Source organism: Meleagris gallopavo, chromosome 2 (assembly GCF_000146605.3).
Source record: "Meleagris gallopavo isolate NT-WF06-2002-E0010 breed Aviagen turkey brand Nicholas breeding stock chromosome 2, Turkey_5.1, whole genome shotgun sequence".
NCBI lineage: Eukaryota > Metazoa > Chordata > Aves > Galliformes > Phasianidae > Meleagris > Meleagris gallopavo.
This window is the reverse complement of record NC_015012.2, coordinates 103,237,456-103,249,492: the sequence shown is the minus strand read 5'-3', so window position 1 is coordinate 103,249,492 and position 12,037 is coordinate 103,237,456. Positions and strand designations below refer to the sequence as shown.

At 43.8% G+C, this 12,037-nt stretch overlaps 2 protein-coding genes and 1 long non-coding RNA gene across 4 annotated transcripts in view; 2 read left to right on the top strand and 1 right to left on the bottom strand.

Annotated features, from left to right (window-relative positions):
- Positions 1 to 3,012, top strand: part of LOC109366327 — a 16,439-nt gene extending 13,427 nt beyond the window's left edge. Inside the window, exon 3 of the long non-coding RNA XR_002112614.2 lies at positions 2,047 to 3,012. This is a non-coding gene — a long non-coding RNA (uncharacterized LOC109366327). The remainder of the gene's footprint in view (positions 1 to 2,046) is intronic.
- Positions 1 to 11,866, bottom strand: part of ZNF512 (zinc finger protein 512) — an 18,630-nt gene extending 6,764 nt beyond the window's left edge. The window contains exons 1-9 of one of the 2 annotated variants that reach the window (XM_010708003.3): positions 11,666 to 11,866; positions 9,862 to 9,923; positions 9,280 to 9,488; positions 6,975 to 7,064; positions 5,732 to 5,815; positions 4,389 to 4,513; positions 3,932 to 4,018; positions 3,019 to 3,117; positions 1,350 to 1,517 (exon numbers count right to left, since the gene is read on the bottom strand). In XM_010708003.3, the coding sequence (XP_010706305.1) occupies positions 1,350 to 1,517; positions 3,019 to 3,117; positions 3,932 to 4,018; positions 4,389 to 4,513; positions 5,732 to 5,815; positions 6,975 to 7,064; positions 9,280 to 9,488; positions 9,862 to 9,923; positions 11,666 to 11,680 (939 nt within the window). In that variant the 5' untranslated portion in view covers positions 11,681 to 11,866. The remainder of the gene's footprint in view (positions 1 to 1,349; positions 1,518 to 3,018; positions 3,118 to 3,931; positions 4,019 to 4,388; positions 4,514 to 5,731; positions 5,816 to 6,974; positions 7,065 to 9,279; positions 9,489 to 9,861; positions 9,924 to 11,665) is intronic. The other variant, XM_010708004.3, reaches the window with a different exon arrangement.
- Positions 11,679 to 12,037, top strand: part of GPN1 (GPN-loop GTPase 1) — a 13,639-nt gene continuing 13,280 nt past the window's right edge. The window contains 3 exon segments of the mRNA XM_010708002.3: positions 11,679 to 11,774; positions 11,776 to 11,946; positions 11,948 to 12,037. The exon segment at positions 11,948 to 12,037 is cut by the window's right edge and continues 7 nt beyond it. Coding sequence (XP_010706304.2) covers positions 11,679 to 11,774; positions 11,776 to 11,946; positions 11,948 to 12,037 — 357 coding nt within the window.

The following is a 12,037-nucleotide window of genomic DNA, read 5'->3' as shown; positions in this document are numbered from 1 at the left end:
AACTTCAAACCATTTCCCCTCATCCTGCAGTTATCTACCCTTTCAAAGAGTTGATTCCCCTGCTGTTTGTAGGCTCCCTTTAGGTACTGAAAGGCTGACAATGAGGTCACCCCACAGCCTTCTTTTCTCCAGGCTGAACAAGCCCAGCTCCCTCAGCCTGTCTTTGTAGGGGAGGTGCTCCAGCCCCCTGATCATCTCTGTGGCTCCTCTGGACCCTCTCCAACAGCTCCCTGTCTTTCTTGTACTGGGGGCTCCAGACCTGGACGCAGTACTGCAGATGGGGCCTCACAAGAGCAGAGTAGAGGGTGACAATCACCTCCCTGTCCCTGCTGGCCACCTCTGATCCAGTGATGACTCTTCTAAGAGCAAACAACAACGTAACAGGAAGCTCCACAAGGTTACATGTGTATTGGTTTTGGCTGGGACAGACTTAATTTTCTTCACAGTAGCTTGTAGGGTACTGTGTCTATCACAACAGCAGTTCTGATAAGACACCACTGCTTTGGCTATTGCTGAACAGTGCTTATACAGCAACAAGACCACTTCTGTTTCTCATGCTAACCCAGCAGTGAGTAACCTGAGGTGCACAGGAAGCCGGAGGGAACACAGCCAGGGCAGCTGACCCTAACTGACCAAAGTGATTTTCTGTACTGCATGACATCATGCTCAGCAATAAAAGAGAGGAGGAAGGGGTGATTATTAAGAGCTATGGCATTTGTCTTCTCAAGTAATTGCTACAAATGATGAAGCCCTGCTTTCCTGGAAATGGCTAAACACTTGCCTATTGATGGGAAGTAATGAATGAATTCTATATTTGGTTTTACTTCTGTACACAGCTATTGCTTTCATAGAATTGTTTGAGTAGGAAGGGACCTTCAAAGGTCATCTCATCCAACTCCCCCTGCAATGAACAGGGGCACCTACACTCGATCAGGTGCTCAGAGCCACCTCCAGCCTGACCTTGAAAGCCTCCAAGAACGGGGCATTCACTACATCTCTGGGCAACCTGCTCCAGTGCCTCACCACCCTCACAGTAAGAGACTTTTTCCTTATATCCAACCTAAATCCACCCTTTTTAAGTTTGAAGCCATTTCCCCTTGTTCTATCACCACAGCCCCTGCTGAAGAGTCTGTCCCCTTCTTTCCTGTAGCTCCCCTTTAGATACTGACAGGCTGCTCTCAGGTCACCTCACAGCCTTCTCTTCTCCATGCTGCACAGCTCCAGCTCTCTCAGCCTGCCTTCATAGGAGAGCTGTTCCATCCCTTGGATCATTTTTGTGGCCCTTCTCTGGACATGCTGGCCTGAAACATCACATCACTATTCTGGTAACTACAGCAATCAGCACTTACCGGGCCATGCTTAGCTCGGAGGTGGTATACAAGTCCTGCCTTTGATCTGTATGCTTTTTCACAATGATGGCACTTCATTGCCATTTTCTCCAGCTCAGAAGCAGTCTTCCCACATTTTTTAATGTGATACAGGTATCCCATTATGCTAGTGAAGCTGCCTGTGCAGCCCTGTCAACGTAGAAGAAAAACACATAGATCAAATGCTCTCCAAGTGATTATAAGAGCACTGCTGATAAAAGTGCTACCAGATTTCCTGACAAACCAGAGACAATCAGACAGTGATCTTTAATCTCTAAATAGACAAAATCTGGCATAAAGAGCTGACTGCAGTTGGGAGAAATTGCTTCTGAGAACTTCTCTGTGGGAAGCACGGAACAGAAAATTTCAGTATAAGGAGTAAAGAAACAAGACATTAAAGAAGGATGCCCAAAACAAAGATTCTGAGATACAAATAGAAGATGTGGGCAGAGAAAGAGCCAACACTTGGTTGGGTGGTTGAAATGTCTAGAATGCAGCATTATGGAAATGGTAAATAAAACTTTCGGGAGTTCCTAGAATACAGATCACATCTCAAACTGCAGAGGAGGGCAATAAACTCCAGCAGTTCATGCAGATGTCACTTACATCTTTACAGCTATTACAAACAACTAAGGAAGGAAAGAAGTACACATTAATACAATACTTTTGGTGCACACAGGAAAGAAATCAATATCCTTCCAGTCCCCCCTTGGAGACATCAACACACCAAATACTCAAGGACCTCTAAATGACCTTTCTGGAGCCCAGGACTTGGACCAGATGATCTCAGGAGAACCCTTTCAACCTTAACAACTGCTTTAGTCTATGAACAGTCTGCAATACTGTTGCAAGGTAAGTTGTTATCCTTTAAACTTCCTCCTCCCTGACATCCTCAACTGAAAGCACTTAGCACAGAACGGCTTGGGTTGGAAGGGATCCAAAACCAATCCACTTCTAATCTCCCTGCCACGTGCTGGTTGCCACCCACCAAATCAGGCTGCCCAGGGCCTCATCCAACCTGGCCTTGGACACCTCCAGGGATGGGGCATAAACAGCTTGTCTGGTAATTCCTTAAAAAGGCAGAAGCTTGCTCTTCTGAAGTTCAGTCATACCTTTGCTCAATCGACATTTACACAATCGGTCTAAAGAAGCCATTTGAAAAAAATTAGGAAATCAAAAATAAAACCTCTATTTTCATAACCAGCCTAATAATCCTCTCTTTGAGTGCAAATGGGGATCAGACAGTAAGCAAAGCTGATCAGCTTTCTAGTACAGGCAAGAGAATGTCACCTAAGTGAGTCAAGAGCAAAGCCCTAATGCTTCTAGTTAATTCAACCAGCATTGATTGGACTCCTGTTTTTTTCAGTTAAGAGGTTCTCATCAAGCATCAGTTATTTTAAAATTTGTTCTCTAAGCTCAGTGCTGCATAATTGTTTAGAGAAAATTCTCCATGCCTCCTACTGACTTCCTGGTAACGCAGCATTCCTTCAAAGCCTCTCAAGAGACTATCCTGTCTTTAAAGTACAGCTAGGATATACAAACAGTCATCTTTTACCAGCACCGAAAGCACATCCAGCAGAACTTTCACAGAATTACATGTTCATGCATCTGCTGCTGTTCAATTTAGGATGATTAAGACAATGCAGCTCACCTGCCTTGAACACTTCAGCTTTCCCATACGCTTCAAAACCTTCCGAAGGCGGTCTCGCTCAAGCTGCTCATCCAATTCTCCTCCTTCCTTCACAACTGGCTAAAGAACAGCAGAAGGATGAAAGAAAAAATGCAGGATGCTCAGCACTGGGATTTTACAGAAGTGGATTTAATACAGTGACCCCATCTGTACCCCAGAAAAACTGAACTGTCTTTAAAAGGAGTGAACTGCCTGAAAACCACTTTGCAGGTAGCTGTGATTGAACAAGGAATTGGCAGCATGCAGTTTCAAACTATAGCTGCTGGGATGGACATGGGTGTGTATTTCTTTGCTCCCCTCCTGCCTGTGGAAAGCACTAACTCACCTTTATCCTACATCTTTAACATTTACTGTTAAATCACACCTGTGAGGTATTTTTCCAAATACTATCCAAACTTCTCAAAGAAAAAAAGTTCTAATGTTTCACAATGACAACAGCAGACATTACCTTCTCTACAGCAATAGCAAAGAGGAAAAACAGACTGCAGCATTTGTATCTTTACAGCAAGTAGGCAAGAACAAAATGGCTTTTTCCTTTTTTTTTTTTTTACCTTTGAACTTGTAAAGAACTAAAATCTGCCATGCATATAGACAAACTGCTACTTTCAACCAAAGGACTGAAAAATGCAGTCTAAGGAACAATGAGCATAAAATTCATCTGCTGTTTTAAAGAAGCAGCATCCCTATCATCTCTGCTAACTTACTACTGTTTTCCAGATCTCCAACCTTAAAAATAATGAGAATACAGATGAAATGAGATTTGAGTAGCTACACTTGATAGAAACCACAATATTCACTTTCTGTGTGTGTATCAGGGAAGGATTAAAAGACCATCTCCCCTGTAAGACTTTCAGATGTAGAGTGACCGTGTTACCTGACTATTGTGGTCTGCCATGACATGGTATTTCATTCCTCCTAAAGACTTCAGCTGTTTCCCACAGTGATGACATGCAAACGTTTCCTACAAATAGATAAGGACACCGTGAGTGTAACTGCAAATTAACCAAAGCAGTGGGAAAGTTTCTGGGAGAAAGGAGCACAAGAGCAGAATGCTGTATTTAGGCCTGGTAATTGTCCATTAAAAATAAAACGGATTTTATGGAGAGTACAACTTAGGAAGCAATGAAATAGGTACACTTTTAGTCACTACACTAAAACTCCAGCGACAGACTGAGCTGGAAGCACCACCTGCAGCCTCTACAGATAAAAATCTCTTGCTTAGAGACACGATAATGAGACAAAACTGGTTTTAACTGCAACAAAAATCCACCTGCAGGCACCATCTATCAGTAAGCTGAAGAGAGTTCAGAAAACATCTCTCTTGTTCTCACCTGTCTGCAATTTGCCATGTGTTTCTTCAGTCCTTCTACAGTCTTTCTCACCACAGCCCGGCAGGTAGGACAAGTAACTCGACCTTTGTCCTGAATTTCCAAAGACCACTGCTCTTCTATGCTACCTGTCAAAACAAAGGAATTGCAATAAACCTGGCAACACAAAATCTTTTTTTTCCCCATCAATGTGCACAATGTATCCCTGGAGGAAACGAATCACATGCCACCAAACTTGCGTCCTACTCCAGGAGTTTCAGCTCATTACCAGCTTTAAATGCACCATGTAACACGGCACACATCACACCTTTAGGAAGATGGTTTGATAAGAACACTCAACACTGCTTTCTTTTTGTGAGAAGAGTTCTAGCTGTTCAACAGAGATTCCTCCTTCATTCATTTTCATTACAGAATTACTTTAGCATGCACTTTTGGCAAAACACTTTTCATGAAAGTGGTGACAGATGTGACTGAACAGTTTTTGGGACAAAGTCCATGGTTCAATTCTACCAAACAAATCTTATGAGCTCCACTTATGTCAGACAGTGATTTTGGCACCAAAAGTGAAAGGAGCTGCACCACTATGCCTATCCTCTCAATCCTACAGCTAGGGAAAAGCATCCTGCGAGGCCTGGTTTTCAGTGCCTGGCCACTTTTGAAATGCAAAGGAGAAGCTCTATCCACAAGGATTATAAATTACTGATATGAGTTCTGGGAAGAAAGTGGCTTAAAAGCCACCTGCTTTAATTCTTACTATAAAAATATCTTCTTATAAAAATAGGCTTTTCTCTTTGCCCAGTCATAACAAGAAGGGTTTGTCCCTCCTTGAGTAGTCAGCAGAAAAGTCAATGAATCAAACAGCACTTGCTAGAGTAATTAGTAAGTGCTGTGAGCTACAGATAGCAAGCCAATGCTGAATCAAGGCTACAATGCTAACTTTCCAGCATAGACTGCTTAGGTCTCTGGCTATCAGGTAACCAGAAGAGATGTGACAGTAAGTGTGGCAGTTTTTCCTCCAAATATATTCTGCTGAGTAAAAAAGTATACATATTTCTGTGAGTTTCACACTGAAACTGTTTTAGCAGGCTTTTACCTAACTGAAACGATTCCTCCTTCAGTGTCCTATTATACATTATTTTTAGGGTTAAACCTCATGAAACCACAGAGAGCATGCTGTCCCTTCAACGTTGCTCTGCAGTGCTCCAACAAGACAGCAGCCACTCAACAGTGAAAGACAAAATGGAAACATCACAGAGACAGATGTTGCTCAGAGTGAACTCACCGAATCACAGCTATCTCTTACCTGCTCTATAAGCAATTCTGAGTAACTGCTCCTCCCTCCTTACCTGTGCCATAGGTTTCTGGTTCCTTGCGAACATGGTGGCTTTTTGTTTTGGAGTTTTGTTGTGCTCCTGATTGCCGCTTTTTTCCTGTTTTAACAAGGAAAAGCAAGAGACTTAATTCTGTGAGCCTCGTTACACAAAAAGCAGAGCTTGCCTAGTGCTAGTCAGCCTGCTGCCTCAAGACCACTCATTCAGAAATGGTCCATTTTACTTCTTTAAAAGAACTTAAAGATTATAATCTCTCCTCTCTCTCAAAATCCACATTTGTTTGCAGCTGCAGGCCTCAGTGTCATCCACACATTTATAATCTATGGCTGTTCGTACGCAAAGCTCTTAGGATGGGAACTCTTTACACCAAAACATATCATCAGTTCACAGCACAGATAAGGCAATTTAGTGACTTGGTAGCAACAAAATGGTCAGTCCCCTTCCTCTACTTGTTCTTGTTTTCTTTAGACTAAATACCTCTTATTGTTTCAGTATTTTCTCATGGGTTGTGTTTTCTACTCTTTTTTTCTCTCTACACTTTCTTCATTTGATTTACAAGTTTCCTGAACTGCTTGCTGGAAACAGTACTTTGTGAGAGACCCTGCAGCAGAGTGAAAAAGGTTATGTCATGCCTGAAAGTCTACACTCCTGCTCAAACATCTCAGGATAACATCTGTTTTTATCTCACATTAGATCTTACACTCTCTAGGAGCGTGCTAAGAGGGTTCATAGGAAGAATCATGGAATACTTTGTGTTAGAAGAGACCCTGGCTCCACATAGGGTTTGATTTCTGGATTGTCCTATGTCTGAAAGCGTTGTCCAAACACTTGTTGAACTCCAGCAGCTCAGGGTCCATTCCACACTCACTACCCTTTGGTGCAGAACCTCTTCCTAACTCCTGTATGACCTTCCTTTGATGCAGCTTCATGTTCCATCATGTACTCAGCAATCTCCAGAGGTATACAAGTAATATGCCTGATTATTTAGTTCAGAATCTTTTGGGAAACTAAAATGAACTTGACCGGATTGTTTTTGCTCTATTTCCTTTTTCCCTCCCTCTGCTCAACTTTAAGAGAGAGTGAAATAAGAATAATCACCCCCCACCATAAAAAAACAACAACAAACAACACTGTTCAGCAGCATCCTACAAGATACACAGAATCAGAAAGAGACATGGCAGAAAGAGCATTTGGGCAGAAAGGAAGTCTGAAGTATCTGTATGCCTGTAACTAGAAATAAAAAGTTATTTAATATTACCAGAAATCTTCTGCTTCTTCTTGGGAGTGTCTTTAAGATCTTCACCTTCCCCGTGCTCAGATTTCCTCTTGCCTTTCAAAAGCACTTCTGCTAACAAACAAGAAAAGAAATGCTTCAGTCTTATTAAACTCAGCCTGCATAACAGCAGCTGTCTGCTACCTCAGTTTCTCCTTATACTTTTAAAGAAAAAAGTAGTTTTGGTGAGGCACCTGGACACCAGTGAGGTAATTACACAGCTTTATGACCCATTCATATCAGGAACAACACGGTCTGCAATCCTCCAATACAGAAGACATGGAAAGAGCAGTGCAATAGCACAGCTTGGGAAAGCTGTACTGCTTAGAAGAGAGCCAGAAGTTGCTACGTTATGTCATAAAAAGCTCATCTGCACACACAAAAAGGAGCACAGAGAGACGATGAAAGGTGGGAAAACGTGGATAATGTTCTGCCTATCCTCACTATCTGCAGGCTCATCGAAGACACAGAAAGCTGCCAGCACTTACACCTCCTTATGTACTCAGAATAGTGTCTTATGACCCTCCATGAGTGCAGAGAAGTACAGCGTGATGCCACGGCAGGCAAATTAGGGATCAAAGAAACAGGTACGTTCTTCCTGTGATACCCATCTGTGATACCTGTGATTCTGTGATACCTCACCTTTTAGGTACAAGATTCAAGGTGAATCAATGGGAATTGCTCCCTGGAGCTTGCTTTGGAATGGGAAGTGTGTTGAACTGGTGGTGTCTTGTTAATGCCTGGGGTTATGGGATATATGCAATGCAGCCAAAGACCATTTAAGCATTACACAAGATATTAAAGTCAAGGAAAGGGAGGGAATGGGTGGTTTGGGGAAGAACATGTGGGAAAACAGAGGGTATGGCCACTTGCTTGTAAACAAGCAGTTGGTCAGCACACAAGTTTGCTCATACCTACAAATGAATGAGTGTAGTCTCTGTGTGCAGGACTCTATATTTTGTGGACCTATGTCCATAGGTGACTGCAGGGAGACTTACTTAAGCAATACAGGTCATAGTGGCCAGTGTGTCTGTGGTGCCACCAACTGGAATGAGTGTGAGTGTGATTGCATGCAAATGCCAATTGGACTACTGGGTGAGAAGGGGAAGAAAACGGAGCCAGGTGTATGCATGCATACGTGGTAAGGCAGAACAACAAGTGGAAACTGGTGATCAGAGGCAGGAGGGGAATTCCAGCCAACTCCCCTCAGAATATGCAAGTCTGAGCATGTCTGAAAGGAGGTGCACACCAGCACCTGGAGTGGCTCTGCAGGCACAAGGCACCAGTATGTCCTTGTACCAGCAACAGGGCAGACCAGGATCCAGAGGCCAATGCCTAATTCAGCTACAGGAGGGATTCACCCTGTGTACAAACATAGATAGATATATATGTTTGATATATGTGTATATACACCTTTTTATTTCTCACTAACATATCTCCACGCTGATCAGCCAGAGAGGGAAATGGGATGGAAGCCATCAGTGCTGTCTGTGTGAGTGCTGAGCACATCCATTTCTGTTGATCTGTATGGCTGGCTGTGTATACATGTACTGAATATACATGTTTGTACTCATGGGAATATATATGCTCAGTCTTGCTACTGGTTGGACCTATGGGCATGAAGCTGCAGCAACCTCACCTTTATCAAGTTAATATTTGGTCCTCCCTGCAACAGGATAATACACAGGTTCCAATTTAGTGAGAGGAGGAAAAAGCATTAAAGAAAGAAGAGCCACGCAAAAAGTTTGAAAAATGATTCTTAAGCCAGGAAATCTGAATGTCCCTAAAACAACATAAGACCCCATCCACTCCAAGTAAGGAAATCATAAATGACAGTAAAGAGAAAACAACAATTATAAAAACATTAAACCCTCTTCCCCACCAAAAATCTAACAACCACAAAAGCCACTAAACCAAAATACTGCATACTGATTTGCTTCTGTATGTTTTTAGCACTGCTTGTTCTATTTTTCAAGTTATTACAGTATAATGCTGGAATGATTGGCAGATGCCCTACACGCTCCTCTTCTTCAGAGGAAACTGATACCACTCACAGAATCACTGAATTTAATAGACAAGTCACTTAAAAGGAACTGCATAACACCAGAAAATTTAAATCTACACTTCTGCAGTGGAGGAAGTGTAAGCATCCCAACATATCAGCATGATCAAGCTTGTAATTTGTGGCTGAACTGCAGCACGTCTTTCAGAAATCATCCAATCTCTCCATCTCTTGTGAAAGAACTGAAGAGGAAAAACAGTTTTGCACTGAGCCAAGAGTGACGAGTACCTTTTTCATCTGAAGATTTGTTCACATTGTTTTTTATGCCCCTCATTTCCAGCCAGTAGGCAGGCCGACGAATGGTCCGCTTGCTTCTGGACTCTGCTCTTCCATTCACTGCACTCTTCTGTGAGCCAGAAGAAATGTTGCTGGCTGTCTCATTATAATTACTGTTCAATCCTAGGGGAGTAGTTTCCATCTCCTCAAATTGTTTAGTCCTGGAAAACATCAATTTGAAATCTCATTATGAATTCTATGAACTGGAAGATGTCAGCTATATATTATTATTATTCAATATATCTGTAAGAGTTTGACATCAGTACTGAGAGCATCAGTAAAAAGATATTCATCCTACCTCAGCATTTCAGTGAAAGGAACAATCACAAATTCATCACAGTGTAAAAATAAATACTTCTCTATAAGCCATCAGGGGCCAGTGTGGATCTCACCTGAGACTTCATCAAACAAACAAAAATCATCGCAGCTGTTAACGTTTAGACTATTTCATAAAAGTCAGGTGCAGCTTTTCAACAGGAACCTCAACTTTTTTTTTTGGCCCCTCAGTCAAAGTCTACACAAAATATTACATACTTTTTGTTTTCCAGAGACCTTGGCCTCTTGCCCTTCTGTCCATGATGCGCAGCACTGGTAGCCTAACAAAACAGAACACAATTCACATCAGCAGTATAATTTCTCTGATTTTTTCCAGTCAAGCACAATCATCTGCACTTTGAGGATGAGCATACCATTCTTTGAATAGGAAAAAAACATCTTTTGCAACAAGGAAGCTGTTCTGTGACAAGGAACCCTTTCACTTCCAGCTAAAGTAGAACTCCAATCAGAATAGCCACAAGCCCCTCACCCCTTCCCATATGAAATCCAATCATCCTCCTTGCACTGCGGCATGATGCAGTTTTTCTGTCTTTAATTCAGTGATACCTGCTTTCTGCCCACACCTTCCCACATAACCACAAGTAAGATTGTAATCTACTGGCTTTTCTATGGTGCCTTTTCCCATAATAATTCTTGCATTTTCCAGGCCAAGAATGCTGTCTCTACACTCTTTGAATTCTTTTTTCATCCTTAATTTCTATTATTTTGTCACACTCCAAAAGTTGCTCAACTATTTCCTTTAACTTCTTGTTGTTCTGTCATTTATCACTTGCTACTTCTTATGTTCCTATTAAAACATGCAATCTAACAGACACCACTGACATTTTGAAGTCAGTATAAACCACTAATTTGCTGTACTTTGTTCCTGGTATGTAGACAACCATATCACAGAATCATGGAATGGCCTGGGTTGAAAAGGACCACAATGCTCACCCAGTTCCAACCTCCTGCTATGTGCAGGGTCTCCAACCAGTAGACCAGGCTGCCCAGAGCCACATCCAGCCTGGCCTTGAATGCCTCCAGGGATGGGGCATCCACAGCCTCCTTGGGCAACCTGTTCCAGTGCCTCACCACCCTCTGGCTGAAAAACTTCCTCCTTAATTTATGTATAGGAGCAGACAATAGTTTACTCTTCCCTCTTCTCTAGATGAAAAACCAGTTGAAGGTTTGTGTTTGCATTACTTTGATAAGAGTTTACATGCTGCCAGTAGTATATACAAGAGTATATGGGAAACTTTATGTCAGAAAGGTGGAGGAACCTCAGTGTGATGAGCAGCTAGAAAAAAAATCAGGCCATCTATGTGTGATGTTATAACGACAAAATGAATGAGCACAGTCTGCTTTAATCATCTGCCCTGATCCATCATGAGAAGAACCTCCATGACTGACAAACACAGCACATGTTTGGCTATTTTTAGCACTACTAAGCTTTGTAAAATAATCCAAAATCAGTACGAAGAATTTAGGTCGTTGTAAACGATCTGAAGCAACAAGAAAAAGAGATGTGCTGATGAACTGAGTAACTTCTCAGTTACTGAAAAGAAGTCAGTGGAAACAGAAACTGCCCCATGCTGCCTGTCCCCATCCCCACGGGGAAAGCCCCGGGGCAGGCCCAGCACCCTTCTGGGCCCATAGAATCATTAAAGTTGGAACAGACCTCTGCAGTAATCAAGTCCAAGCGTCAGTTTGCCCCCGCCCAGCCCACATCCCTCAGTGCCACATCTCCACAGCTCCGGGTTCGGTGACCCCGCCACTCCCTGTTCAGCTGTGCCGATACCTGGCCGCTCTTCCAGAAAAGAAACATTTCCTAACACCCAACCCGAACCTCTCATGGCACAGCTTAAGGCCATCACCTCACGTCCTATCGCCGTTACCCGGCTGACTCTCGAAGCGAGGAAGAGACCCGAAATACCGAGATCCGTTCTCCCTCCCCGAACCTCCCCGCTCCTCCCACACCACAGCGGGGCCGCACGGCTCCGGATCGCCTCCGCCAGGCACTCACCGCGCTGCCCGGCATGGCGACGCCACCGCAGAGCCGCACGCACGGCCCTCCGCTCCCTTCCGGTCACCTCCAACCGTCTCCTCCCAGTAGCTGCCAGCTCCCAGGCCGCAGAGACGCCGCCGAATCCTCTACGCGGTCCGGGCCGGCGGCGAAACGACCCTCGAGAGCGCGCGGCTCCAGGCCGGAAGTTGCAGGCCACATCCCGGAAGCTGCTAGCCAATCATCGAAAGCTTCCGGCCGATCGCCGGAAGCTGCGGATCGCGCCCCGGAAACGCAAAGGTGGTGCCGGGAAAGATGGCGGCCGCAGGAGAGTCGGCGGCGGCGGCGGCGGCGCCGGTGTGCGTGTTGGTGCTGGGTATGGCCGGCTCCGGG